The 27,043-nt window shown below is 38.9% G+C and overlaps 1 protein-coding gene across 1 annotated transcript in view; it reads left to right on the top strand.

Annotated features, from left to right (window-relative positions):
* The window catches only part of EDIL3 (EGF like repeats and discoidin domains 3), a 649,344-nt gene that overhangs the window by 143,949 nt on the left and 478,352 nt on the right, over nt 1-27,043 (top strand). Inside the window, exon 2 of the mRNA XM_066602963.1 lies at nt 21,671-21,799. Coding sequence (XP_066459060.1) covers nt 21,671-21,799 — 129 coding nt within the window. The remainder of the gene's footprint in view (nt 1-21,670; nt 21,800-27,043) is intronic.

The following is a 27,043-nucleotide window of genomic DNA, read 5'->3' as shown; positions in this document are numbered from 1 at the left end:
ACTTAAAACCAAGTATACAACCGGGAAAACACAAACCCATCCCATATCTGCCATAACTATTCAAAATCCTCATGGCTCTGCACATTCCGTAGTCGTGTTAATTAGTAGTTGTTTAAAACCATTGTTCAAAACCACTTTGGCTGCTGGTAATCTTAATTCCGAAGGGGTATGTGTGAAGAAAAAAAATTAAGCCAACGTAAGATTTATATTGGCATCAAAGTCAGAAAAATCTATAAGGAAAAGGTTTATTGCCGTTTCCTCATTTTTTTGCCTTGTTTTCACACATACCATATGCACAAAGGGAATGGTTTCCGTAAATAAATGATAAAACCTAAAGGATAAAAGTCTGAATTGGTTTTGCTTGGTTTCCGAGCATGGCATCTGGCTAAGCTCATTTACTTTCAATAGATTTGCTAATTAGAAATTGCTGAACCTTTTGTATTTCTGATAATGAATTAAAGAATCAAATTTACTTGGTAGGATAAAATGACAGCGTGCTGGGTCACATTGTGAGCACTTGTAAAGCACAGTGGAAGATGAACACATGTAAGAATGTTGTGACAGCAACTAATGAAACTTTTCGGTGCCCTACAATTATCCTCTTGCACCATGTGTAATGAATACACTTGTACTACAAGATTTCATTTATTAGGCTAAAGCTACCTGACTTCAAAAACATCACATTGTGAAAGAAGGAAAGTCATTGAGTCACATATTACATAGAAAAGGTTAGCAAATGCTGCTAACAGATCATAGGTTTATATTATTATTGTGTTCTAAACTGGTCAAAGTATTTTTTCTGAAGGGAATATATAAATTCAGGTTTAAATGCTGCGGTACTTAAGCTGTTTGATATCTGGCGGGATAAACCATAGTTCACAGTGCACAATACTAATCGGATTATTCTATATAGACCTAAGCAAGCCGTTCTCTTGGCAGGAGTTGAAAATCCTCATTGACATTAAGTATTTTGGGTCATTACCATTAACGCTTCAGCTGTGTGTGCCTTTACTATTCCCTTGAGATACAATAACAATAAAATGGACATTTCATCTTTTCTCCCAAACACTCAATACATCGGAATGCGAAATCTTTTTGACTTATGTTTTTTTTTTTTTTACAAAAAGTACAGGTTATACTGTGGTTAATATGGTCTTGGATATTAGTATCTGTTCACTATGGAAAAGTTAAATGTAACTCCAGTTGTAGCACATTGTATCTGCCTATGGTCTTTTCGATATCGGTATCTTATCTTAAGCCTTCAGAGCCAAAAACATTTTGAATGGCCAATGACATTCCAATGTTTTTTCACAATTGAACTGAGAATCCACGTTTGTAGGGTTGCATACTGAGAAATTTGGACCATCAAAACTACTTAGTATTGCATACATGGAGGTGTTTTCAAATGAATCACTATGATGATCTTAGGGTTCTTTCACATTGGCACTTTTGGGTTCTGTTTTCCTACTCCATTATGGAGCAGGAAAACAGCGTAGTGCCCGAATTTGACATATAATTGAACCAAATGGTGCAACATGGACCCCATTGACTATAAAGGGGTCTGGTCGGTTTCTGGCTTCTAGCATTTTACTGCATGAAACCTCTAATACTGTTTTGAATGAGCATTTAGATATTTCTTCTCTAACATAGTATAAATGTCAGCCTACACAACCAGCCAAAGAGAATTTCAGGCACATATCTGACCAACCAATAGTCATCTACATATAGCTTTAAAGCTGACCACAGACTTTAAGGAGTTTGACTTTTCCTAATATACACAGTTGACTTTGAAAGGGAAGCTTTACATGGTGATCATTCAGGTGAATGGCCATCCATGTAATCCAAGGACAGCTTAAGCCCACCAGAGCTACTGGTAGTCTCATATGTCAGGTCTCTATTCTGGCTCAGAGGGAGTCCCAAGCAAGGAACCCCCTTTTATGACTATGATGGAGAGGTCTGTGGGAAGTCTTAACTTTCTGGCAATTCTGGTCATTGAAACAAGAAGTGTTGTGTTTGACAGTTGTAGACAGGAAGGTACACTTGTATACAGTTTTTAAAGGAACTCAGCATTGAGATTGTTCCAAACATCTTGGAGAACTAACCACAGATCTTCTGTGGAGTAAGTTTGCATAAATCCTTCTGTCTCTTCATGATGGGGGAAGGGGGTATATATTCACTTCCAGGATTCCTTGTTCTTCTTTACACTGAAGATAGTCCTTAATGACATTGGCTGTATGTTTGGAGTTGTTGTCCTTCTGCAGAATAAATTTGGAGCCAATCAGACACCTATTTAAAAAAAATGTTACTCTGCCGCATTTTTTTCCACACCTGCCAAAACATTTAGCGCAGTACTTTATAATTTTTTTTACATTTTTCATTAAATTCTCTACCATAGTTCGATTAGAATCCAATATCTCTATATCTCCTCTTGCGCAAAGGTCATAAAACCAGCGTATCTTCCATGATTAATACACTAAGCCAAAATAATACATTTAAATGAGCAGTAAGCTAATTATTTCAGAGGTTACCAGAACAAAGAAGTTAATGTTTTTAGCACATTTTATTGAATTTTAATTACTTTGGGTGCCCCCAACTGAGTCTTTATAAGTTTGTGATATTTCTTGCTGCACCGTCTCAAGAGATCTGATGCAGACATTAAACTTTTTTAACTAATTAAAAGTAACGAGCAATTGGGAGTGAGAAAGTATACAAAATAACTTTCAAACAGTTAATTGAATGTATTGTACACTTTCAACTGTTAAATAGAGGTTCAGAGGAATAAATGTGACAGTGGTGGGACATGATTACCACTGTAAGCCAATACTTGGGAATTATACCAAGTTTCCTGGGAGGCTGCAGAAAAGATTATTTTCTGGACTGAAATAATTTTACATAACAATCCTGGAAATGTTGAGGTCAAACCACGGTTGCAATAATCCAAGGATTTAACCGTGAATTAACCATCAACATGATGTGTCGGAATGTAGCCATAACCTTGAGTAAATTTCTACATTTGAAGCCCTTTTTAAAAGTTATGCTCAACTCATTAAAGGATATAATTGCATTTACTAGTAGAGTAATAATGTGATTTACAGTATATCTCCAATTATGAACAACATTTCAGTTTTAGGTCTAAAATTCTAAGCTAATTGATTTTGAAATATATCTTTACTGTATGTCAATGGTTCTCAACCTGGGGTGCACATTCTACAAGTGGTATGAAGCATGGGTGCAAGGGGGTATATAGCAGGCACCCAGGCTTTGTCTACCTATCACAGTTTTACTGAAAACCTGTGATAATACTGCGATAGGTGGACACAGATGATCTAGCAAGCTCAAAGATACACCCTGAGCCATAAATGAAGAAGTGAAGACTATTCCTGCTGTTTTAAGTATGCTTGTATTCACTGTATGTGTCTACATTAACTATACTGAGTGGTGGAATTGGTTTGATTTGTATTGTATCTAGGTGGCAGCATTAATTGTACTGTAGTGCTTGCGGCATTAACTATACTTTACATAGGTGGCATCATTCAATGTATTCTATTTACTCTACATCAGTGGTCAGAACTGGAAGTGTAACAGGAGGCTTCGCTCCCATTGAAATCAATGAAAGCGATACCTTCTATTACACTTTTGGTACTTACTGCAATGAGAAACTGGAACTGTAATGGAAGGCATCTTTGCCATTGATTTGAATGAGAGTGAAGCCTTTTGTTACACATCTGGCTCTAACCTCTGATGCAGATGTCCATCCCCACTGCACAGTAAACCAGAGGATCAACTGATTGGTGGGAATCCTGAGGGGCAGACCACCAATCAACTATTGATAACCTATCTTGAGGACAGGTCATCAATAGTAAATGCCTTTAAGATTTAAGCTTTGGGGATACTTGGTTGAATTTCTTTGACTATCAGATACTGTCTTTTTGTGGTCAGAACAGAGCTGCAAGTCTTTGCTTTCCTTCACATAGTTATATAAATAATAAAATAGTGGCGGAATGAATTCACCACTAGCGGGAGTCTAGGAGCTCGCTGCATCTATTATTAAGTTCAATTACTGCTGTACAGAATAAATCTGTATATCCCAGTGATGGTAGCAAGCAATAGAATGTCATCATTTACTTTAATCCCTTAATGACCAGAGTGTTTTAGTCCTAAAGAATCAGACACTTTTTACCAATTTTATGCATGAGGTGATTTAATGGTCCTATTCTTCTTCTTCGACTACTAAAATTATTTTTGCTGCATTTAAATATATTTTTTTCTACTTAAAAGTAATATGTGCAAAGAGATTTTAAAAAAGCTTTTACATTTTTTAATTTATAGTTCTTTATTTTGAAAACCAGTACACTAAAATAATGGGTGGTTATTTTTTTTAAATGAATTAGCTAGCATTTTATTCTATACTTTTTAACTTATTTTTTGTATATATATATATATATATATATATAATTTTTAACATACAGTGTATGTTCCCCATGACGTTATACAAGACTTTAGGGTGAACATTAGGATAGCCCATAGAGATATGGCAGTATTACAGTAAGACACCTTTCCAATTTGTTACATCTGCTAATAGTAATGTTAGGGTAAAGTTTTTGCTGCAACTGGAAGATGGTGCTCAAAACTGATGTATATTATGAGAAATGGCGCTTATGTGCAAGATTTCCAATTACACAAGCTGCAGCATTAATTTTACCAATTAGCTTTTGCAAAAGTACCACTATACTTGAAAACATACTTTGAAACACAAGTATTGACAATGGAATTTGTCCTGACAATCCAAACATTTGTGCTGTTCATACAAAATACGTCCAAATATATGAAAATAGTCAAAATTACGACACAAAAACTTGTCAGTCAATGCTTAAGGACTGGACTGCAGAATTCTTGGTAATCTGTGTTGGAACAGCATTGCGATTTGCTTCCACGACTTAAAGCAGCAGTTGTTTTTCTTCTTCGTCATTAGTAGAGATGAGCGAGCACCCAAATGCTCGGGTCCGCGTTATTCGAGTCGAGCTTTTCGTAAAATTCGAGAGCTCTACTCGAGTAACGAACCCCACTGACTACAATGGGAGACTCGAGCATTTTTGTATGTTGGACGCCGGGCGCCAAGCTTTTTTTTTTTTTCCTAGGTTCGTTTCTCTCTCTCTCTCTTTTTCTCTCTCTCTCTCGCCAGCCAGCCAAAAAAATTGCCAATGACGCGCGCTGCGTCGCGGCGGGGAGGGGCCAAAACAGGCACGTCACAGCAAGGAGGAGCCAAAAACTGGGGTCGGGGTCGAACACGGCTTGATGCTCATTCGAGTAACGAGCACCATCGAGCTAATGCTCGAACAAGCATCAAGCTCGGCAGAGTATGTTCACTCAACTCTAGTCATTAGTAAAAAGTCTGAAAATGTATGGTCTTTGAGCACCACCTTGTCGTAGGTTACAAGGCAAAACATCCCCCTTAAGAACAATAGTTACAAGTAGAGCTTATTTGAGCTTGCTAAGGCCCAGCAGCTCTGCTAAGTCAGGGGATGCCAGTGATAACATGATCACCAGGTGCAACAGAAGAAATGGCACTGCCATGACAGGTTCTCGTAAATGGACTTTTTGAAAACAAAGTTATACTTCCACCGGTTACACTGTTGACTTGCCAGGTGTGATTAAGTTGATTGGAATTCAAGCAAATTATTTATGAATAAAATTAAAGTTTGCAATTGTATGTATTTTTTATTGAGCTCTGATCAGCGTTTGCAGATTTCATGGTTAGTTTTGTTAATTTGCTATGGCACAGAATCTTGAAAAATGGGAATTAAAGTCAGTCTTCCATATCAAAGTATATTTTAAAAGTAAATTAGAAAGGTTATTTGATTTTGATTAAAAGATGCTCAGACTGTTTTCGAAGATGACAGTATGAATGTTTGATCAACATTCTATTTACTTATATATTCTGGATAGAGCATAACTGCTTACAAATATTCGTCCACTCATAAATAAAGCTTTGATCTACGAACAGATAGCAATTTAATTACATTTTAAATATCTGTCACGGAAATTCTTTAGATTAGGCCTGGTGAAAAAAAAATGCAAGTGGTTTGATCTACAATCTTCCAATCCACTGTCTGACGTCTGAAGACATGATGATTTAAGGCTGTACAGCTCCGATATTGGAAGACGTCCGTCGGGGTTCTCTTACAGTATATTGCCAGCCTCTCTGCTGTCAAAGCCTATCCAACTTGTCACTTCATGCAGTACTGGCTTTAGCCAGCATATAGCGCCGTTGTATAACAGCAGAGAAAGAGTAAGCCCCCTAGGAAAACCAGAATACAATTTGGATTGGAAAGGGTTAAGGGATGCATGTACAGCTGGGTGGCACATATACAGTATTAGTTGTCTACAATCGATTATTTTATACTGGAGCCAGACTAATGCCCCATTTAGATCCATAGATTATCGTCCAATTTTTCCAATGGTTTTGCTTTTAAAGACGGATGTTTTTAGCCTAACGAAAATCATTGGATAATGGACGTAGTGGCCGGGCTTTTCTGTCGTTGTATTATCATTGTGTACTGTTTGCATTGAATGCTACATTGAGTCAGTGAATGACTGAACGAATGTCATTTTAACCAAACGAGAAGCTAACAGAGGAACGACAGACTTAAGTGGACTGAAAGACAACGATGAGCGAGTCGTTAACGAAAACTGCACGATGGGTGCAAGATAGACGCAATGATTATCGCTAAGACGATGGCTTTGGAGCGAATTTTGAGCGATCATCATTGTGTCTAAGTGGGCCTTTATTGAAGACATTTTGGTGCAATGTTTGCAGTGGGCTGGCGTTCATTGCAATGTATGACCAAACAGGAAAGCTCTGCTGCTGTAGTAAGGCATCTAATACTAAAGCAGCTCCCATAGGAAAACATGAGATCATGTCTCTCCACCAAACCAGAGGAAAATATATCATTAGTGATTATTGAAATAATTAGGTGATCATGTTGATTTTTTAAAAATAATTAGGATGACCCAAATCCCAATTCCCACTAAAGTCAATGGGAATAAAAATTGGGTTCACTGATTTGGCCTCTAGAAGGTCCCTAATGCCGCCAAATGCCCCCAAATTGCATGGTAACACATCCACACGTGGCGGTGCCTCTTCAATGAATGTGGCTCAGTGATTAGCACTGCTGCCTTACAGTGCTGGAGTGCTAGTTTTAAAATGTGTCCAAGGACAACATCTGTGTAGAGTTTTTATGTTATTTTAGTGTTAATTTTTTTCTTCCTCTGCCCTTGGAGAAGAAAGAACAAGTGTGCTGGCTCGGTTGTTAATTTTGTGTCCTAGCAGTGCTGGAGTTCTAGGTACAAACCTAACCAAGGGCAAAATCTGTATGGAGTATTTCAAAGTCTATGCAGACGTTTTCCTTTATGAGCTTTAAACCCAGGACTCTAGCACTGCAAGGCAACAGTACTAACCACTGAGTCACATTTATTAAAAGGTGGCAACAACTCCTCCTCTTTCGCTAACTTTTGCCAAAAATCGGATCAGGCTGACCCGATCTGATTTTGCAAAAATCAGCCCGATTTTACCCACTGTCTAATCACGAAAGCAACCTTATAAACAAGCTTACTAGGCATATTTGAAGGAAGTCAAAGGGCACTTTTAAACAGATTAACAAATGAGCAACAGATTAACACTTGGGCGTTCCACTCCCAAGTCAAAGCCAGTCTTTGGAACTATATTCTCTAAAATTGATTCTGGTAAGTTCTAATAGAACTCTTCTCTATTAATGCCAAATACCCTATTACGCAGTTATAATACTAGATGCCTTAAATATATGACTTTCTGGACAAGAATTTTGAGCTAGGAGCACATCCATCAACTCTCATTATTCTGTTGTCCAAACTGTTTTCAAATCCATGTGGATTTTTGTGGGGAATCCCTGGTCGGCATATTCAGCAACGCTGTTGTGGAATATTCTGTCCTGGGTGAAAGGTCCCTAAAGGTTCCACAGTACATGTGCAAGTACTACACCATCTTCAATGATTACATCTGCACATGATCCTGCCACTGCTCAGAATATTGTATTTTTATACAGGCCATTCTGAGTACTACATGCCTGTCCTATTGAAATAATGGGACAAACCTGTAATACTCGAAACAACCGCTATAAAAAAATAAAATAAAAATACAGCAGTCTTTTCGAGCACTTAAAGGATTGTGCTAAGATCTAAACATTGAAGAGACCTTTAATCAGTTGATTGGTGGAGGTCCTGGGCGACAAACCCTCACTAATCAGATATTAATGGTCCATCTAGATGATAGCCCGTCAATGTAAACATTTTTAAAGCCTGGAAATTCCTTTAACAAATCTGTCAAACAAACAATATATTTTATGTATGTTCCGATCAATGTGGATTTTTTAAAAAGTTTTTTGTTTTTCTTGTGATCCAAAACAAGAATGACTAAATTACTTTACACATAGGCAGACGGATGCTAAACATTTGGATGCATTTGCTGAGTAGTTTTAGAAAGAAAAAGAAAGAGTACTACTGTTTCGTATTTTTTAGTCGGACAACGGCACAGCAGGATACACTATTATGTACCTTCAAAGGAAATTTTTTTTCCACAGATGAACCAAAGAAACTGGTTCCTTACATTGTTCTCAGAGATACTTACAGGTATATAAAGTGTCTTTATATAACCAGAAATTTTCCAGTCAAAACATAGTATGATCAAAGCCTATTAGTGACTTGTTTCCTGAATATGCAAAATGAGTTGCAATCAAAAATCAGGAGGCTCATACTTGTGCACAGGTGCTATGTCTATAGGTACAGTACTTATGCTGCATTTATATGATTAGAGGTGTAATCTGAAGCTTCTGGCTCCCAATGCAAAAGCTATAACAGCCTCCCCAGCTACCATGTATCCTTTAAAATACTGGTGTTATGTGAAAGAAGGGCCGTTTGGCTCCTTCAGGTCCTAGGGCCTAAATGTGACTTTCACTTTTGCAATGTCTTATGTCTATACAAACTAGTTATATACACTATCCTACATGTTGTCTTGTTGAAAGTATGGGTGACCATTCTCCGAGTATTGACACTTTTTGGCAGCACATTATTGTCTAGAATGTCAAGGTACACCTCCGTGTTCATGGTTCTTGTCACTACAACCAACGGACTGAAACCATTGTAGATAGACCGATGCATCTTCTTTGAGAGAACTCAACCTTTGTGAGGATGAATGGAGGGAAATTTCAGCTGAAGTGTAACAGACATTAGTAGATATTATGTAACTTATGTCATTAGGGCCAAAGGAGTCCCACTGAATATTAACATATGCAAATAAATGCTACTTTTGATTCTTGCCCAATAGTCCAATTACTTTTGTATTTGCAAAGTACTGGTCATGTGTACAGAAGGTAGACGTTTCTTCACTTGGGGCAACCTGGGACCTTTTTTATAAGCTTTTAGCGAGGAGAGGCAGACTTTTTTATAATTGCATCCTTTATTTAGTGAACTATCAACAGCGCAAATGGTAATTGTATCAACTGAATTATCTTTGTGTCTATGCTTTTTGTATACCAAGTATTACTAAGCGGTAGAGTGAGAAGAGACATTGTACTCCCTGAATGCAGTTCAAGGAAAACTACATGGCATACTTTTATAGCAACACTTATTTAATCTGAACAATCCATAGGATATGGACATTTTCATCATTAGATAAAGACTTTCAATTTCATATAAATGCATATGCTTACTGTGCTGGCTAATCATTGCAATCATAGTGTCATTCTATGTACATTTACATAAAAGTATTACATTCCTGAAATGTGCTGAGGTTGTACAATGATCTGTTATTTTTCCAGTGAGGATTCATGTGCTTAAATGTAATGGTTATAAACTTGTTGGGTCATAGCCCTAAATGTTCCTTTTTTCTGCAATTGCATTTACTTTTACTACTTACCTAGAGTATTTCCATCAAGCTTAATGTTGCATGCACATGTACTACAGTATGTCTGAACTTGCAGATTTGCATATCATGCACAAAAATCTATAATAAACTAAATATCTGCTCATTGCTGTAATAGGGAATAACTTCATAATCAGTGGGGTCTCATCGCTGAGACCCCACCAGTCCTGAGAAAGGGGGTCCCATATATCCTCTTTTCATTTCTACAGGGTTGCTTCTCCCACCCACAGTGACATCAGACTGAATGGAGCACTGACTGCACATGCATGGCTGCCACTTCACCAATGGGGTTGACGTAAATTGCCGAGACTTGTATATGGCTACCATTGAAAGTGAATCGAGTGGCGCAGTGCATGTGTGACCGCTGCTCCATTCAATGTCCTCATCACTGTAGGGGGTGCTGTAAGCCATCAGTTAAAGAGAAAGGGGGACCCACACCAATCATAAAGTTATCCCCAATCCTGTGGAAAAATCCTAAACCACATAATGCTTGCACATGAGTGAATAAATGAAGATAAGAAGAATATAGAGGATATATAGGTCACTTTAGAGGATTTATTGCCCATATAAATACAGAAGGCTTGGATCTTTTAAATGTCATTAACTGTAATTTGGGAATTACTTGCTTCCGCTTTTACAACTATTGTATCCTTTGATGTTATTGCTGTTTGTATTTATTGCATATTTACGGTAATTTATTCTATCTTGTAATCCAGTACTGTAGTAATTACTTACCAACTCACTTTTTTTTTTACATTATTAGCAAATATGACCTAATTATTGTCATCCATCCAAAAAGTTTTACCTACGGACACATTTTAGGATTGCGTTTTATTGTTTCCATCACCTTTCCTACAGTAGATTTTCAAATTGGGAGGATTTTCAAATTTCCATATGATCCCAAATTTGGATGCCCTATAATTTACCAGGAAAGACTATTCAGCCACATTAACTATAATGTACGAATCAACATAGAAAGTTCATAGACAAAGGAGTATCTCATTTTTGTGTTTTCCCTAGAACAGTTATTGCGGGCTTGGACATTGCCGAATTAGCTCCCCGTCACGAACAGAAGAGATAAGAATTCTCCTAGCATGTAGTTGTCATGACATCAAATGCGGCCTGTACAGTATTTTCAGCTTCATGACTGAGTTTAGAAAACTGTGAAAAGGCCAATGCTAGCATAAAGGCTACAGGGACTGTTACTTGCACTGGATTTTTATTTTTTTTTAACCTTCATACTGTATCTTTTTTCCATGATTTGCTTTCTCTTAAGTGTTGCTTGAGGCCTTTCCGGGGCTCTGTCTTACAGAATATGCTGATTCAGTTTACCTAGAGGGGAAATGAAGTGGAAAATTGAATCTGCATTAATATAAGATGCGAGCTTTACACTTGTTGGTATTGCACTGAGAAAGTTTAAAGCAAAGCTTCATGCTTTACTTCTAGAATTAACATTTTATGCCTCATGATTAGCGGCTGTTTACAAAGATTTGACCATTTATCCTTATGTTATAGTATAAAATGTCGCTCCAAGTCAGCAGAAGGCATTCAAATAATAGTTTGTTTTACGATGTCACATTTTAAGCATATTTTATACTTTTTATTACAGTTCTATGCATCTTTTTCAGCAAGAACACAGACAGTTTACACTTAAGGAAGTCTACATCTAGAATGTAAATTATATCCTAAGTCATTCCATAAATTCATGCATGCCCACTTGGTAATAATGTGTCTAATAATAATATAGCCATATAAAATGCATATCTACCTGAGGCTATTCAATGCAGATGGCTACATTTGTTGTCATTTCTGGATCCTGAATTCGTATAGTTAAAGGGGTTTTCTGAGCTAGAGTTAAATTGTACAGAGGGCAGGAAATGGTTAAAAATAAACTGAGCCATACTCATGGCCTCAATCCTCCACCGGTCTAGTGCCACCACTTCTATCCTTCTTGCTGGACTCTATATACTTTGGCTGTAGCAGTGATATTCCATATATACACATGACTGCTGCAGCCAATCACTGGCCTCAGTAGTATGCAGCTTGAGACTGCTAAAGCTGGGGATTAGCTGCAATGGTCAAATATATATACAGAGCATCACCTCTGTAGTCAACATAAATGGAGCCCAGTGGGGAGATTGGGAATGGATCATCACTATTACTGGAGCAATATGCAAATAAATTACATGGAAGTCTTTAATGCCACTATGACATATCAGAGTTTAAAGGGAAACTGTCATCACCTTTGCCCTATAAACTTTGTTATGGGACTCGTAGGTGAGGGAATAGGGAGTCTGGCGAGTTGTGTTTTATACTCACCGGGCACCCTGTTCCAGAGGTGTGTCCTTGTGATGTTGGCGTTTGACAGCAGCTTGACTACTTCTACACGTGCATCTCCCATTCATCTCTTTGGGTAATGTGCACATAGAAAGAATCACTTTAAAACAATGAGACTTCACAAACAATGGTTTATCGTTGCGATAAGTTATCAATGTTTGGTGGGTCAGACAACATTTCCTGCATTGTGGGAGTCTACTTCATTGTTCATACCGATACAGCAACTTGTCCATATGAGCGAATGTGCTGGATACTACAGCTCAATCCAATCCAAGTCCCATCCATTATCAGGCAGATGTTGGACCACCACCAATCAAACATTAATGGCCCTTCTTAAGGGTTTCTGTCATAACGTTCTTGCTGCTCGAACCACAGGTAGCATTAACCCAGGATAGAGAAGCCGTTGCCTTTGTGGGTGTTCTATTATGAAATGCTGCAGCGTTTCAGAATAAATATACTTTGAAGTTTAACTTGAGGCTGAGCTCCAAGTCATGGGGGTGCTCTGTATGCAGATTGACAGCTCTCTCCCTATATACAAGCAGGGAGAGGAGCTGTCAGTCTTCATGGAGCACGAGGGGAGAGGCCCGGTACATCCAGCCCCCTTGACTAAGAGCTCAGCTTTAAGCTAACTTCAAAGTGTTTTTATACTGAAACACTACAGCATTTCCAAATAAAACACCCACAAAGGCAATGAGCTTTCTATCCTGGATTCATACTGCCCATGGTTCAGGCATCAGGAACCTGATAACACAATCCCTTTAAAGAAGTATCCCAGTTTTTGACATTTATGGCATATCTACAGGATATTCCATGAATGCTTGATAGATGCCTGTCTTACTTGCTCAGAAACTTCTTTCTATAACTCAATGCAGCGACCGGAGGCTGCTTCGTCAGGTGGGATCGGGGTCAGAGGAGCCCCATTCTGGAGATCCAGATCCAAAGATAGGACTGACCTCTATCAGACATTTATAGCATATCCTTAGGATATAATATACATTTCAAAGTTGGTAATAACACTTTAACGATAGCTACACAAATTATTACCAAAGCACTCATTAGCAGTCACATCAGTAATATTATCTTCATTTATGGCCATCTTACATCTCAGTGCTTAAATTAGTTTGACATATTTTACTTTTTCCTGCCATTAAGCTACAATGTTCCAAGTGACCTGGTGGTTAATACCAGTAAGATGAGTTTCTCATTTGTCCCAAGTGTCCATTGAGCATGGTTCATGTTAGTCTCGTTTGTAAATGTTGATATCTTAAGGTGTTTTTCTCCTGGAATGCTCTTTATTTGTCATATGAATTGCGTTGTCTTATTCCTAGCGATGGGCAGAAAACAAGCAGATAAATTTACACATTAAAATAGTGGCCATATTATGAATATGCGTAAGCAAATAAACCATATATTGTTAGTTGTGTACAGCAGACGCAAACAGGCAATTTTACTTGGCAAATGTCTGCATTTGGTTAGGTGGTATCGGAGCTTTTGTAGAAATATATGCTTTTGACATAGGAACAGCAGCATGCATTTTTGTGCGTTGCATCGCCTGCAGTGTGTTCCCTTTTCTGTTGTTCTGTACCACTGTACACTTTTGCTCGTTCTGCTCACTCTACCTTGACATTCTATACTCGCCTTTGCTCGCAGCCGATTACCAGCCTATAAAACTTCAGCTGCAGGCTGAACGTGTGAATAAATCTGATGATGTATATGGAGAATTGGTACCAGAAAAGAGCATAAAAGAAGAAAAGGCTTCAGTTCAGATACTTTTATAGACAGCTCTGTATATTGTACTTTGGCAGTTTTAGTTATTGCAATATAGAATGCTGACTTTGTTTACAGAATTGTTTTGTTCTTCGAGAATGAAAACGTCATAGAAACTACTGTGGAAAGAAATGTTTGTTTTTTTAGAAAGTTTTGATGTATCACTATTGATAGACATTGAAGTGCTGAAGTCTAGGGAAGAGCATTTAGACAGAGATGTGTTTTATGCTCCAAAGTTAGAGGCAGTGAAGGTAGTTGCTAGTTGTTTGCTTGTGCTGCCTGCATAGGAATTCATGTGCTGGAGCACATTATTGGAGAAACCACTCATTTAGGCTAATTTCACACGGGTGAGCACAATATCGGGTGGTGACAATTGGCCCAATATCGTGCCTAGAAACATGTGATGTCCCCATGGATGCGAGGTGTTTTTACGTCAAAAACGGCTCACATCACTTCTGGGAAGTACCGATCCTCCTTCGTGGCTTTCATGCACCCCAGAGGATTGGCAAGTGTTTCCCTTGCTATGCAATGTGCTTTCTGGCCCCATTGAAAACAATAGACGAGGCGTTCCGAGGGAACGCCCAAAGATAGGACATGCCGTGATGCGTGAAAAAAGAATAGCTCATGTATATGAGCGCATTCAAAAAATGGGGTTCATATTCATGCGAGATTTGTATGTTTCACATTGCACAAATCTCGCACAATTTTCTTGGCCTTAGGATCCTTTTGCACGGAGTGATTAATTGTTGGAACAAGTGAATGAGCAAACGAGTTATTTTTACATAATGCAATGATTATTTGAATGATAATTGTTCCATGTGAGGGTGACTACCCACTACAGTTCTTTTTCACTGCGAAATTCACAGCGTTTTTTTTTCTCCAGGGGTCTATGGGACTTGTTAATGTTAAAATCGCGATCGTGCAAAATTGCAATTTACCGCAGTGAAAAAGAACTGTAGTGGATAGTCACCCTAAAATGGTTTTTATTTGTTTATTGTTAAATAAAATCTGTCATGATTCCTTACATGTCTGTCTCAACTGCTGTGATTTTTTTTTATTGCATTTCATTTAAACTGTTGAAAAAGTCATAAATTGCTTCCCAAAAGGGATTCTAGTGTAATAAATACTTGTGTTCGTCCTAAAAAAACAATTCTGTAGCCTTTTTGTCTCCTAACTTTCTGATGTGTTCTTTCTCTGTTAGGCCTCAATATCATATCAATGTTCAGCAGTTTTGTTTTCCTGCTCCGTTCAGGGAGCAAGAAAATGGCACTCCCTGGCTGGACAGTTCTGTCTTATGATGGTTCCAAACAGAACCCCAATGACTATAATGGGGTCCATTTAATTTCCACCAACAGTCTGTCATTTTGCCAGAAGTTACAGGATGAAATGCATGAGGGCAGGTATACATCACTTCCCGTCAGAAAGCAGACAGGCAAATTACTGTATAGCGGAGCGCATAATACTAATGAACAATTACTTACACACCTACCACATATTGGGAGGAGTGGCTGCTTAGCACTATACTTGCACATAGATAAGGCATACAAAGGTTGCCCGGCCAAGCGATACGTGTAATAAACCATGTAGGCTTACAACCTATTAATGATACCACATACAATTTAGACTGGTGGGTTGCACTGTATATCAAAAATGAACCACACTGGCAATGACACCCACTGGATTTCCCAGCATTTTGAAGCCAGGCTGCTTACTGGAAAAAAATAATCATGAATACTAATTAATACAAGGTATTATTTAATATATTGACCAAAATACGCAGGCTTGCAACCCACGTCAAGGGTCCTCTTTATCCTGAAGGTCGCTACACTAACATTTATAAACATGTTACTGAAAAAAGATGAATGAACTCATAAATTGCTGGCTCTCTAGACAAAGCCTTTAACTGAAGTCAATTTCAAAGCTGTGCAGAGAAAAACTGTTGAAAAATTACAATACTTCATTCTGAGGATAGATGTTCATCCAGATGCTGTATTTGGACTCTTACCGATCGAGAATTAATGCTGTATTCTAATGATAGAAGAAAGTTTTAGTAGAAGTTGCTATAGAAAGTTGCTAGGCAGTAGAACGTGTTAGAACATTCAGCGACCATATAATTGCTATCTGGGTAAGTGGTAAGCTAGTGAACACTCAATCTATGCCCCAACGATGGATGCTGATGAGGAAACCATTGAAGATTTTTATGGCGACGTCCAGAAAACTCTAAACGAAGTGCCAAATTCGGCAGCCAGGCAGAAGCAACCATCACAGGAAGATTTGGGCTTGGTGAAAGAAACAATTCTACGAAGGAAATCAGCTCAGGATAACAAACATATGGTTTATACAACCCAAATGCCGACTGTACACGTGGACATCTCCCAATGGCCTCCATCAAAATCAGATTGAATACATCCTGTGTAATCATCGTTGGCAAAGTTCAGTCTCTGCTATGACTGGTGCCAACAGGAGCACTGATCATGAACCAGCTAAGATCAAATTCAATAGCATTAAGAAAGGTGCTCCATTGAGAAAATGTGACATCTCTAAAATTCCCCAATTATACACTATTGAGGTAGCAAACAGATTCGAACTGCTTGACACATCAGAAAAGCATCCAGAGGAACTATGATACGATATACAGTCCATGGTTATGGAAACAGACAGTAAGCATTTCACCTATAAGAAGCAGGAAAAACAACACTATTAGAGATGAGCGAGCATACTCGTCCGAGCTTGATGCTCGTTCGAGTATTAGAGTGCTCGAGATGCTCGTTACTCGAGACAAGCACCAGGCGGTGCTCGTCTCGATTAAACGAGCACTGACCATTGAATTCAATGGAGCCGGCAGTACAGCCGGCTCCATTGAAAGCAATGGGCTGCCGGCTAGTGCGGGATGAATTTTCGGGAAGGGCTTAAAAATATAAGCCCTTACCTGAAAATCATCCTAAAATGTGTAAAAAGTAAAAAAAAAAATATACTCACCTTGTCCCGGCAGAACGATGTTAGCCCATTGAATTCAATGGAGCCGGCAATACAGCCGGCTCCATTGAAAGCAATGGGCTGCCGGCGATCGCACAATAAATTTTCGGGAAGGGCTTAAATATATAAGCCCTTCCCTGCAATTCATCCAGAAATGTGTAAAAATAAAAAATATATATATACTCTCTGGTCCCAGCAGACGGAGTTCAGCTGCGGCCAACTGGCAGTTCTCCTGAACTGCTCTCTGTAGTATTCAGCAGCCGGGGATTTAAAATCCTGGTCACAGCCTGACCAATCAGAGGCAGATCTCACTCACACCCATTCATGAATTCATGAATGGGTGAGTGAATGCTGCCTCTGATTGGCTCAGCGCAGCTCTCAACTGAATGACAGCAGTTCAGCACCACAGTGCAGGGGACAGCAGGAGAAGACGCGGCTGTGCCCCAGCAGCTGAAGGGAGGTGAGTATCTATTTTTTTGTTTTTTAAATCACTTTTAATTCATTTCCAGGGAATGGCTTATATGTAAAGCCCTTCCCTGAAAAAGAATTCAGGTGTGCCAGCGGACCATTGTCTTCAATGGAGTCGCCGGCAGCAGCAGCGGCTCCATTGAAGAGAATGCCTGCATTTTTATTCTTTTTTACACTAAAATCTTTCTTTTTCAGGTAAGGGCTTATATTTTTAAGCCCTTCCCGAAAATTCATCCCGCGCTCGCCGGCAGCCCATTGCTTTCAATGGAGCCGGCTGTATTGCCGGCTCCATTGAATTCAATGGGCTAACATCATTCTTCTCTGCCACAGCTGTTACAGCTGTGGCAGAGGAGAACAATCGTTATGCTGACAGTGGGGGGGGGGGGGTCTCACTCTTGCCACTATTGTGGCTTAATAGTGAGACCTCGGAGCCCGAAATGCAGCCCTGCATGTTGTTCCTCGCCTGCCCTATCTATTTCTGTGTTTTTTACATGACTTTGGTGATTTGCTAAGATTTTCACAAATGAAAACCTTAGCGGAGCACCAGTCATATACGAAAATGCTCGAGTCGCCCATTGACTTCAATGGGGTTCGTTACTTGAAATGAAATCTCGAGCATCACTGAAAGTTTGACTCGAGTAACGAGCACTCGAGCATTTTGGTGCCCGCTCATCTCTAAACACTATTGGTTGCCCGAGCATACTTTCAGAATAGTGGAAAAAAAGAGGAGCAGCAAAGACAAAGTTCGACAACTGAATGACGATTTTCAGCAAGCGGCAAGGAAAGACAAGGAAATGGACTGGAGTGAGCATTGCAAATAACTTGAAGCAGAAGCCATAAAAGGCCATATGCGAGGCTTATTCTCACAGGTCAAGATGGCCCGCAAACCTTTCATGGCATACAATGGCACAATTAAAGGCAAACATGGGAAGGAACTGAATATCAATGGTAGGTTGAGGGAATACACAGAGGAACTATATGCCTGCAACTACATATCTGGACCATTGCATGAGGTGGAGCCTGTAGACTTGGAGCCATCCATTATGGAGTCAGAAGTGGTTATGGCAATGAAACAACTATCCAAAAATTAAGTGCCAGGCATAGATAAAATATCGGGAGAGCTATTGCTGCCAGAACCAGTGAAAACCATCACAGCACTGTGCCAGGCAGTAGGGGCTTCCACACTATGGCCACAGGACTGGAAAAGATCTATCTCTATCCCTCTACCAAAGTAAGGCGACTCCCAGAATTGCTCCAACTACCGAACAATGGCCCTCAATCTGAATGCAAGCAAGATCCTTCTCAAAATGATACAGGAATGACTGAGATCAGTAATCAAAGTGGCACTCCCTGATGCACAGGCAGGATTCTGGCGAGCACACGGCAACCATGATCATATTGCAAACCTGCGATGGAAAATGTTTGAGAATACTAAAAGAATATCTACATCTGCTTCATTGACTACATCACTTTATACCAATCAAGGAGCCACTGTGAGAACACAATACAGGGGCACAGATAGTTTGGTCTTGGCAAATGCATTCGACAGGGCTACATCCTCTCACCCATGTTGTTTAACCTATATGCAGAAGTGATCATATGGAAAATGGACCTGTACAAATTGGAAATTGGGGTGAAAATAGGTGGCAGAAACATCAACAATCTCTGTTATGTGGATGACACAACTCTGCTTGCAGAAACAGAAGCAGGTCTGAAGCAGCTGATATGGAAGATTAAAACTGAAAGGGAAAAAATGGGCCTCTACCTGAAATTAAAGAAGATTACAATTATGACAGCTGCAAAAAATGGCCAAATTCAAATCAAAATTGACAATGAATTCATAGAATGCGTGAAAAACTTAATTTTTTTTGGCTATCCTAATGTAGGATAGTATTAGGGGAAGCACAATGCTAAACATGGACAAAATCTGGAAAAGTAGGAAATAGCAACTAAACGTGGGATAGTGCAAACCACTGTTTTCCCCAAAGCCATGTATGGAAGCTGATAGCAGGAGGATTGATGAATTTGAGCTGTGGTGCTGGCGAAAGCTGATGTGTATGTCCTGGACGGTGAGAGTAACAAACAGAGAAGTCCTGAATCGTATAAGACCCGATATATCACTGGAGGGGAAGATGACCGGGCTCAGATTCACGGATTTTGGTCATTTAATGCGAGCAGAGTCGCTAGAAAAATCTATAATGCTTGGACAGATCAGTGGCAAAAGAAGACCCGGCCGCCAAAGATCTCAATGGCTGATACTGGCATGGATATTACAAAACTAAAAGAAGCAGTGAAAAACCGAAAAACATGGAGGAAGCCCGCCTTTAGTGTCACCGAGGGTCGTGGATGACTAAGCGGCTAACAACAATTCTAGTGATATGACATTACTTGTAATGGTAATGGTGGGAAAACCCTGTTAATGCATTATGTATGAATGGATCTCAGGTAAATTGGAACTTGTCCTGTGTACACATCTAATAATGATGACATCAATGTATCTAAATGTATATGAGTATGCCCTTGCTATAGACAACCTGTACCTATAAATGCCAATGGGCCATCTCTTGGGGCAAGCAGCAAAAAGAGACCTCATCTAAGGCTGCCTGTCCACGGGCGTTTTTGCATTGCGTTACCCACAGCGATAATCTGGCCGCGGGGAACGCAGTGCACGCTTTCCAATCGTTGCCGCGATTCTCCACGATGAGCCTATCTGTCAGATAGGCTCACAGTGGAGATCCATCAGCTGGCTCCTGCTCCTGAGCGGCGACTCCTGTGGCGGAGATCCACAGAAGGATATCGCAATGCCCGTGGACAGGCAGCGTAAGACTCTAAATATACAATTTTCTAAATGAAATTATGTTTTGTTTTTCTCTAAGCTTTTATAACTGATGTTCACAGCACATATGTGCAACCTGCATGACTAGACACACCAGATGCCTGTAAACTCATTGTCACATTATCACCTGCTAAACATGTCAACAACTTACGAAAATTGAAGTGAGATAAGAATAGAAGTTGTTTGCTTCTTAATGTTTACTTGTGGAATAAGATGCAGTATTTTATGCTATTTAATGCCATATTTATACTATATTATGAGGTCTAGTGTACTCTGATGTCTAATAAATACTCGTCAATATTGGTCATTGTTGCTAAAAGCCAAATTCTCTATTATACTTATAAATACACTTATAACTACTGTATAAGACCACAGTACAAACAATATGTCAGAATTAGTGACATATAGCAATAAGGCATAGCCACAATCCATTCTGACACCAGAATATTTTGTTATGAATAAGTAGTAATGTACCGCAAGTCGAACCTGCTAATGAAAAGAAATATGGCTTGCTTAAAGGAAATTTCCACCCAAAAAATGAAAATAAGGGGGTAGTTAGTATGTGAATACATTGCACAATTTGTAGTTGATATAGTTTTTATATTAGCAGTGGCATCCTTTCATTTTTAACATCAGTAGGCAACTTCCAAAGTGCGGTGTCAAAAAAGGATCTTTTTATTTCTTAAAGGCAGGTGTGATGTTTTGGTTGAGCGTAGCCTTTCTCAAGCATATGAGCTATGTTCTGCTGAAATGTCTCACCTGCTTTTATGTAATAAAGATCCTTTTTGACACCGCACTTTGAAAGCTGCTTTCTACTTCTTCTGGTCATCTATATGGTTGGGTAATCAAGATTATTCTCACAAAGGAGTCGTGAAGCCATGCTTTTCATACGTTTGGAGTGCTGTTAAGCTTTCTTTATGCTTTCATATTTATGGCATCTAGTTGCTATTGAAAGAGTTGTCTCAACAGGACAACCTTCTATCAGAATGAGGTTGATCTAACAATCAGCTGATTGTTATGGTTTAGCGGATGTGAGCTAGTTTGCAATGTTTCATCTAGTTAGCTGTATGACTGGTTCCAGATGGCCGGCTGTTAGCATTCATATATTTGCCCTTCTAACCCAATACTCAACTAAACCTAGATCACCATGTTCATAGTGAACTCTACAAAGAGTAAATTACAGAAACTCCTTCTTTTTAAAGACCTTTCACATGGATTGATCATCGAGCCCTGTAAATGTGCCACTGATCAGCAGACAAACAATATATTTTTCATATATATCAGTGTTCTTATGAAAAGTTTATTAACCTTTTATGTTCTTGATTTTTCAGGGGACGTGTGTGAACCCAACCCATGTGAAAATGGCGGAATATGTCTGTCTGGTTTGTCAGAGGAAACCTATACATGCGAATGCCCAACTGGCTTCAACGATCCCAACTGTTCTAGTGTTGTGGAGGTTGGTAAGTGCAAGCTTGTGATCACAATGCAGCTTTATTTTATTTTTGGTATTATCAAGTATATATCTCTTTGTGCTTGAATTTGTTATAAAGAAGATGCAAAGATCTTGAAAAAAATAGTTCTGTTCATCTTCTATTGCACTTTTGCAATAAACATTTCCACTCGTGTTCTATCCCTATAAAAGAGTTACTGGATTAAGGTCTTAAATGGGTTATAAGATTTAGAAAACTAATTTTAAAATGCTAAATATGACCATTCTGAGTTAATGGGGAGGGTTACCCATTCAGGACCATCATCTCTTAGCCAGAGCGGAAGTTGATTACAAAGAACATCTGGAATACCCCACATGAATGTGCATTGCACAAATTGTCCATTAAATTCAGTGGGAACTGTGTACTGTCTAAGGTCACTGGTGGTGGTGTAGGAAAACTAAATACTTGCTGCCAGGTTCCCACAGTTTGCAACAAATGGCTAGAGGTCCCAGCAGTGGGATATGTTGTGATCAGCTTATCAGCAAAATAGCACTGTACGAAGCAAAAAAAAAACTCCTTAAAATATAGTTGTGTTGAATAGCTTGGTAACAAAGCTAGTGTTGAGCTCATTAATTGATTTCATAATTTCCTCATGTTTTATTTCTTGAAATGAGAAGCAATGAATTATGTGTCACAGATGTATTTAACTTTTAATAATGGCAGATATGTTTCAAATATCTATATGGGAAAGATTGAAAGGGGTTGTACAGTAGTAGATAAGTTGGGGTCTGATGCCTGAGATCCCTGCTGTTCAGCTGTTTTCTGGGTTGGTGTTCTATTGCATTGAGCTGATTTCTGCAGGAAGCAGACAGCTCTGTTTCCACTGCAGTATCACAAGCAAAGTTCCCATTCACTTCAATGCCTGTAATACCAAGTCTGGCAACTGTAGTGAGAGGGGAGCTGTCTACTTCCTGCAGAAATCAGCTGATCGGTGGGGCTCCTGGGCGATGGATCCATGTTTATCTACTATTGGTGAAATATAGTGTTTCAGATGCTAGACTACAGCTCTGGATGTGGTAGCTGTGGCAGATCGTAGAGTAGTCGAGAGGATGGCAGAAGTCATCAACAGGTACTCATGGTTTGCAGTACAAATGGAGGAGGTGGTAGCATTGTCAGGAGGAGAGCCATAGGTCATCAACAGGTAGTCACAGTTGGCAGTAGAAGAGCAGTTTTGGGAGATGAAGCTTGACCAAGGCAGTTGAGCACAATAATCATGCAAGTTACTAGAGGAAGGGCCAGGCTTTTATAGCATGTCCAATCAGGGGCAGGGCGGAGCTAAAACAGGGACTGGATAGCAGGAGCTGGAAACAAGGCTAAGGTCCATGAAGAGAGCTGTCCAAAAGTTTGGATAGCTCAACAGTGAGGGCTGCCGACTTCAGCACATGAGGTCTTGGGTTCGATGTCTGACACCACTAATGGTTATAACTGTAAAAATGGAAATAAGTGTGTTGGATATTTGGATTCAAAACTATGCAATCTTTTGCTGCATTCCATTAATAGATAAAGGTGCATTCATTTTTACATAATATGTATGACCTTGCCTCTGTGCTGTTCTTAGCGTGAAGTTGTTAATGTTGAAATGAAGTCATTAGAGAAACAATGCTCTGTTTTTGCATTTTCATTCTTCACCCTTTAATTAGTTTTGTATCGAATCAATAGTTATTTAAAAGTTTGAAACTTTTTATCTGTTCCTGTTAAACCATACACTACTTGTCGTAATTAATTTATTCTACCTGCTGTACTGTTTCTCCTATCAATCTATCATTATGTGTGTTTTTGCAAAAGTTTCAAATTATTGCGTTCTATATCTACATTTTTTGCCAAAAATAGAATAAGTTTAAATGGCAATTATATTAACCATGGAATTTCCATAACGGAGAACTCCGTACTACAAACATTTAATACATTTTAGACTACCATGCATTGCTGTATTACATGTTCACATGCAATTCAATTGTATAATGTGAATATTTTTCATAATATAATATACAAGCTGATATACCCAAGTTACTTTGATGTAGGTGTTTATGTGGTGTTTGCACAGAAAATTTTATGAAGTTGTGGTTACTTTAGAGAAAACGAGAAATAAAATATGTATACAGGAGTGTTAGATACTCCTCAGGCAGCATGTACTGATGCCCCTCTGCAGAATGTGCCACCCTTCCCTCTCTCCTCACTTAGGACCTAAAGAATACTCACAACATATTTCACTCCTCTATGACATCGGGAAGTTACATTACATAGGGGTGCACTTACTTTTGCAGTTAGCATTGAAAAATCAAGTTGTGAGCCCTTTACTTTTCCTCTTTAGGACCCAACTTATCCTATTTAGGACCTAAAGAATGCTTGTGCCAAATTTCATGTTTGTAAGACACCGGGAAGATAGAGAATTAGATTAGGTACATTACATAGGGGTGCCAATACTTTTGCAATTAGCATTAAATAATTGAGTTGTAACCCCTTTACTTTTCCTATTTAGGACCTAAAGAATGTTTGTGCCAAATTTCATGTTTGTACTACAACGGGAAGTCAGAGAATTAGATTAGGAACCTTACTTAGGTGTGCACTTACTTTTGCAATTAGCATTGAATAATCGAGTTGTGACCCCTTTGCTATTCCTATTTAGGACCTTACTTATCCTATTTAGGACCTAAACAATGCTTGTGCCAAATTTCATACTTGTATGACACTGGGAAGTTACATTGCATTTGGGGTGCACTTACTTTAGCAATCAGCATTGAATAATTGAGTTGTGACCCCTTTACTTTTTCTATTTAGGACTTAAAGAATGCTCGTGCCAGATTTCACACTTGTGTATCACTGGGAAGATACATTACATAGCGGTGCACTTACTTTTGCACTTTTCACCTTTATATATATATATATATATATATATATATATATATATATATATATATATAGATGTACAGGGCTATCTTTTTTCACCACCTCATGGACAGAGTATTTTAGGTACATTGTTCCATCTGGAAAAACCCTACATTAAATGTGGATTTGATGTTGAGTAATACTTCTGGCACTGTCAAAATTTCAGTGAATATTAAACCCTAGTTAACTCTTTAAACTTCATACCTTTTAATTACAAGATGTATTTCTTTGTTGTCTACTTGCCATTTTATACAGATGTAGGATTTGTTAAACAATTTAGTTTTTTATGTAGCACACTTTATGGCTGGATTCACAACTATAGTTCTTCTGAAGAGGGTGTGGCAGCTACATTGATGTACCAAGAGTGTCAAGGATTTATGACCAAAATAATGTAGTATTAATTAAAACCAGAAAGATCATTTTCAATTTTTTAAAATCTGCTTTAATTTTATGATTGCATGTTTTTTTTTAATTTTGTTGTCTATTCACGACTATGGAGGCTGCCCTTTTAGAATTTTTTTTTTAATATGGATGGTGACTGAAAATTAAAAAAAAAAAAATCACCAAAATATTTTAAGTGTATGTTTAACACAAAAATGTGATTTCTATAATAGGTCATTTTCTGATGACACATTCCCCCATTTCCTTTAATAAAGGGATATTCTCTTACATATTTTAAAATGTCAATGGTTAAAATACACAATGGATTGGTAAGATTTTTTTGTGAGTTTATGGGGCCGCAAAAGAAAACAAGAAGATTATAAATTCTTTTCCTCAACTCACTGTAAATCTTCAATCTTTCCTGCCTCCGGGATGCAAGATATTTCTGTCTGAGGTTTTCCATGTGAGACTGTGTTTTGCAGGTTGTTGAACAGAGTATGAATACTTAGTTGTCCTCTTGCTAATAGGCTGTGGAACAATGATACAACCCAATTCGTGTCTAACATTTATTGAAAAGATAGGTTGGATTATTTAAACAATACATCAGGACATTCCAATTAGCCCTCGAATTCAATGTTGGCATGGCCAGCAAAGCAAAGTATTTTTAGATGGTTCAAGCTTTTTCCTTTAGAACCAGCCTGCTGGCTAATGCTCTTTGTCTTCCTTCATAATAGAAAAGAACCCTAGTTGTCCATATTTGTGGTTTGATGCAATAGCCCATGTTCTGATGGGCATATCTACCTGACCAGTTTCTAGGTTGAAGGTCTTCTTCAACTGCCACCCAAACATTCATTCACAGAAGCAGAAAACTGATCATAGACGTCTTAAAAGATGCTTAGGTAGTATCATTTTAATGAACAATCCAGAGTAGAAAAAGAGGGAAAATTAAATGTAATATTTCTTTCAAGTCTAATGTGTGTACAAAATAGAATATAATTGGTTCATCTATTTGCAGAGCTTTAAACCATTGGACAATTTGCAAAAGCAAAAGCAATGGGGAAAATGGTATAGACTGTGAAATGGGACTGCGTAATGGAAACAGGGGTAGAGTGGTGGGAGGGGTTAGTACGGGTAAAACTGACAGAATAGTGAATAGGGATACACTTCATGGTGACTAATGCTGCAAGTCTGACTAATAAGGTTGATAACCAGGAAGTAATAATGTCTGAGGAAAACTACGATATAGCAGAACAACTGAGACCTGGTTGGATTAAAGCTGTGACTGGGCAATGAACTTACAGGGTTACAATCTGTTCAGAAGAGATTGTAAAAACTGGAGATTGGTAGAGGTTTGTCTTTATGTAAAATCCTGTTTAACGCCCATGCTATGAGAGTATATATGTGAGAGAGATGAACATATGTCGCCCTCATCCACTCCCGGCTCGATTACTGCAACTCGTTGCTGATCGGCCTCCCCTGCACCAGACTCTACCCTCTCCAGTCCATCCTGAATGCGGCAGCCAGGCTCATCTTCCTGTCCAGCCGCTACTCGGACGCCTCTGTCCTATGCCGGTCACTGCACTGGCTGCCCGTTAAATACAGAATTCAATTCAAACTCGCTACCTTCATCCACAAAGCCCTCCACAGTGCAGCACCACCCTATATCGCCTCCCTCATCTCAATCCATCAACCAGCCCGGACTCTCCGCTCTGCTAATGAAACCAGACTGAGTGCCCCTTTCATTCGAACTTCTCATTCCCGCCTCCAAGACTTCTCCAGAGCAGCATCGGTCCTCTGGAACGCACTACCAAAGGCTACCCGAGCAATCCAGGACTCGCAGAACTTCAGGCGTGCTCTAAAAACGCACCTCTTCAGGGAGGCATACCGCATTCCCTAAACAAACCTCTCTGCACTCCGCCTGATAACATGCTCCCTGACCTACTGACT

The sequence above is a fragment of the Eleutherodactylus coqui genome, chromosome 5, assembly GCF_035609145.1.
Source record: "Eleutherodactylus coqui strain aEleCoq1 chromosome 5, aEleCoq1.hap1, whole genome shotgun sequence".
Classification (NCBI taxonomy): Eukaryota; Metazoa; Chordata; class Amphibia; order Anura; family Eleutherodactylidae; genus Eleutherodactylus; species Eleutherodactylus coqui.
Note: the sequence above shows the minus strand (reverse complement) of the source record. Positions and strands in the feature narration are given on the sequence as shown.